Source organism: Penaeus monodon, chromosome 21 (genome assembly GCF_015228065.2).
Source record: "Penaeus monodon isolate SGIC_2016 chromosome 21, NSTDA_Pmon_1, whole genome shotgun sequence".
Taxonomy (NCBI): domain Eukaryota; kingdom Metazoa; phylum Arthropoda; class Malacostraca; order Decapoda; family Penaeidae; genus Penaeus; species Penaeus monodon.
The window spans coordinates 27,207,364-27,208,321 of record NC_051406.1 but is presented as its reverse complement, the minus strand read 5'-3'; the positions used below and the strand labels follow the sequence as shown (position 1 = coordinate 27,208,321).

Below are 958 nucleotides of genomic sequence, written 5' to 3'. Positions count from 1 at the left end.
TACGTCCGTGATAATGCAATTATTTATGATATCAAAGCCGGATCCAATAAATGATGATATGACAAAATTTGTCACAACTGTCGCACGTCTCTAGCCTTTTCAAAACGAATTAATCGCCATGCATACTGAAATAACATCCTTAAAATGGCCAATTCTCTATTCGTTTCTTAGATGCAGGGGACCTACTTAAGACAAGCAGTGATAGAAGGTGATCTCAAGAAGGTAAAGCAGGCGGTTGCAGATGTAGAGCCCGAGGCCCTCTCTATGCGGAAGCTCACCTTCAGGCAAGCATGGAAATCGCGGAGTTCTTAGAGTCTCGGAAGGAAACTCTGCGTTCACTCGACGTCGTCCCACTTGTCCTACAGGTAGCGGTTGAAAAAAATGTGCATTAATCAATATTTGAGGTTTCCTGCGTGAATCTCTTAAGATTTCTTCTTCATTCCTTTTCATGACTCATCTCATATTGTTTCATCTTTTATATCAATCTGGAGAAAGAGCTTCAATGATTCTTTTCGACTTGTTACAGTTATTGGTTCTCCTTGAAAAAAAAATAAGAATTTAGATGAACTTTGAAAGCTTACCGAAAGAGACTAGTCTTTTAACAATTCACACGTTCACCGCGTGCACTTCACGACAGGAGATGGACGGACGGTTGGAGGAGATTTTCTCGGCAGCAAAAAAAGGCCTCTATAAATCTAGGGTGGATGTTTTTCCTTCGCCTTTACGGCCTTCCTGGGTCAGTGACGGACACGGAGGGCCGCTCCCTCCTGCACTATGTTACTTCTTTCAAGGGCCCCAGACGATGCTCCTGTTTGGAGTGCGAAAAACGTTCTCAAGTTGATAGAAGACCATAATTGCCTACCTAATGCCGTCGACTATCAAGGGGGAGAATTCGATGCTAAATTAATCCTGAATTTTGTGAGAGAAAGTTTCAGCTTGTTTGTGCGTGAAGTTCTAT

At 42.5% G+C, this 958-nt stretch overlaps 1 protein-coding gene across 1 annotated transcript in view; it reads left to right on the top strand.

Moving 5' to 3' along the window:
- LOC119586629 overlaps positions 1–958 on the top strand; it is an 11,858-nt gene that overhangs the window by 4,460 nt on the left and 6,440 nt on the right. The window contains 4 exon segments of the mRNA XM_037935374.1: positions 211–365; positions 638–709; positions 711–794; positions 796–883. Of these exon segments, the coding sequence (XP_037791302.1) occupies positions 211–365; positions 638–709; positions 711–794; positions 796–883 (399 nt within the window).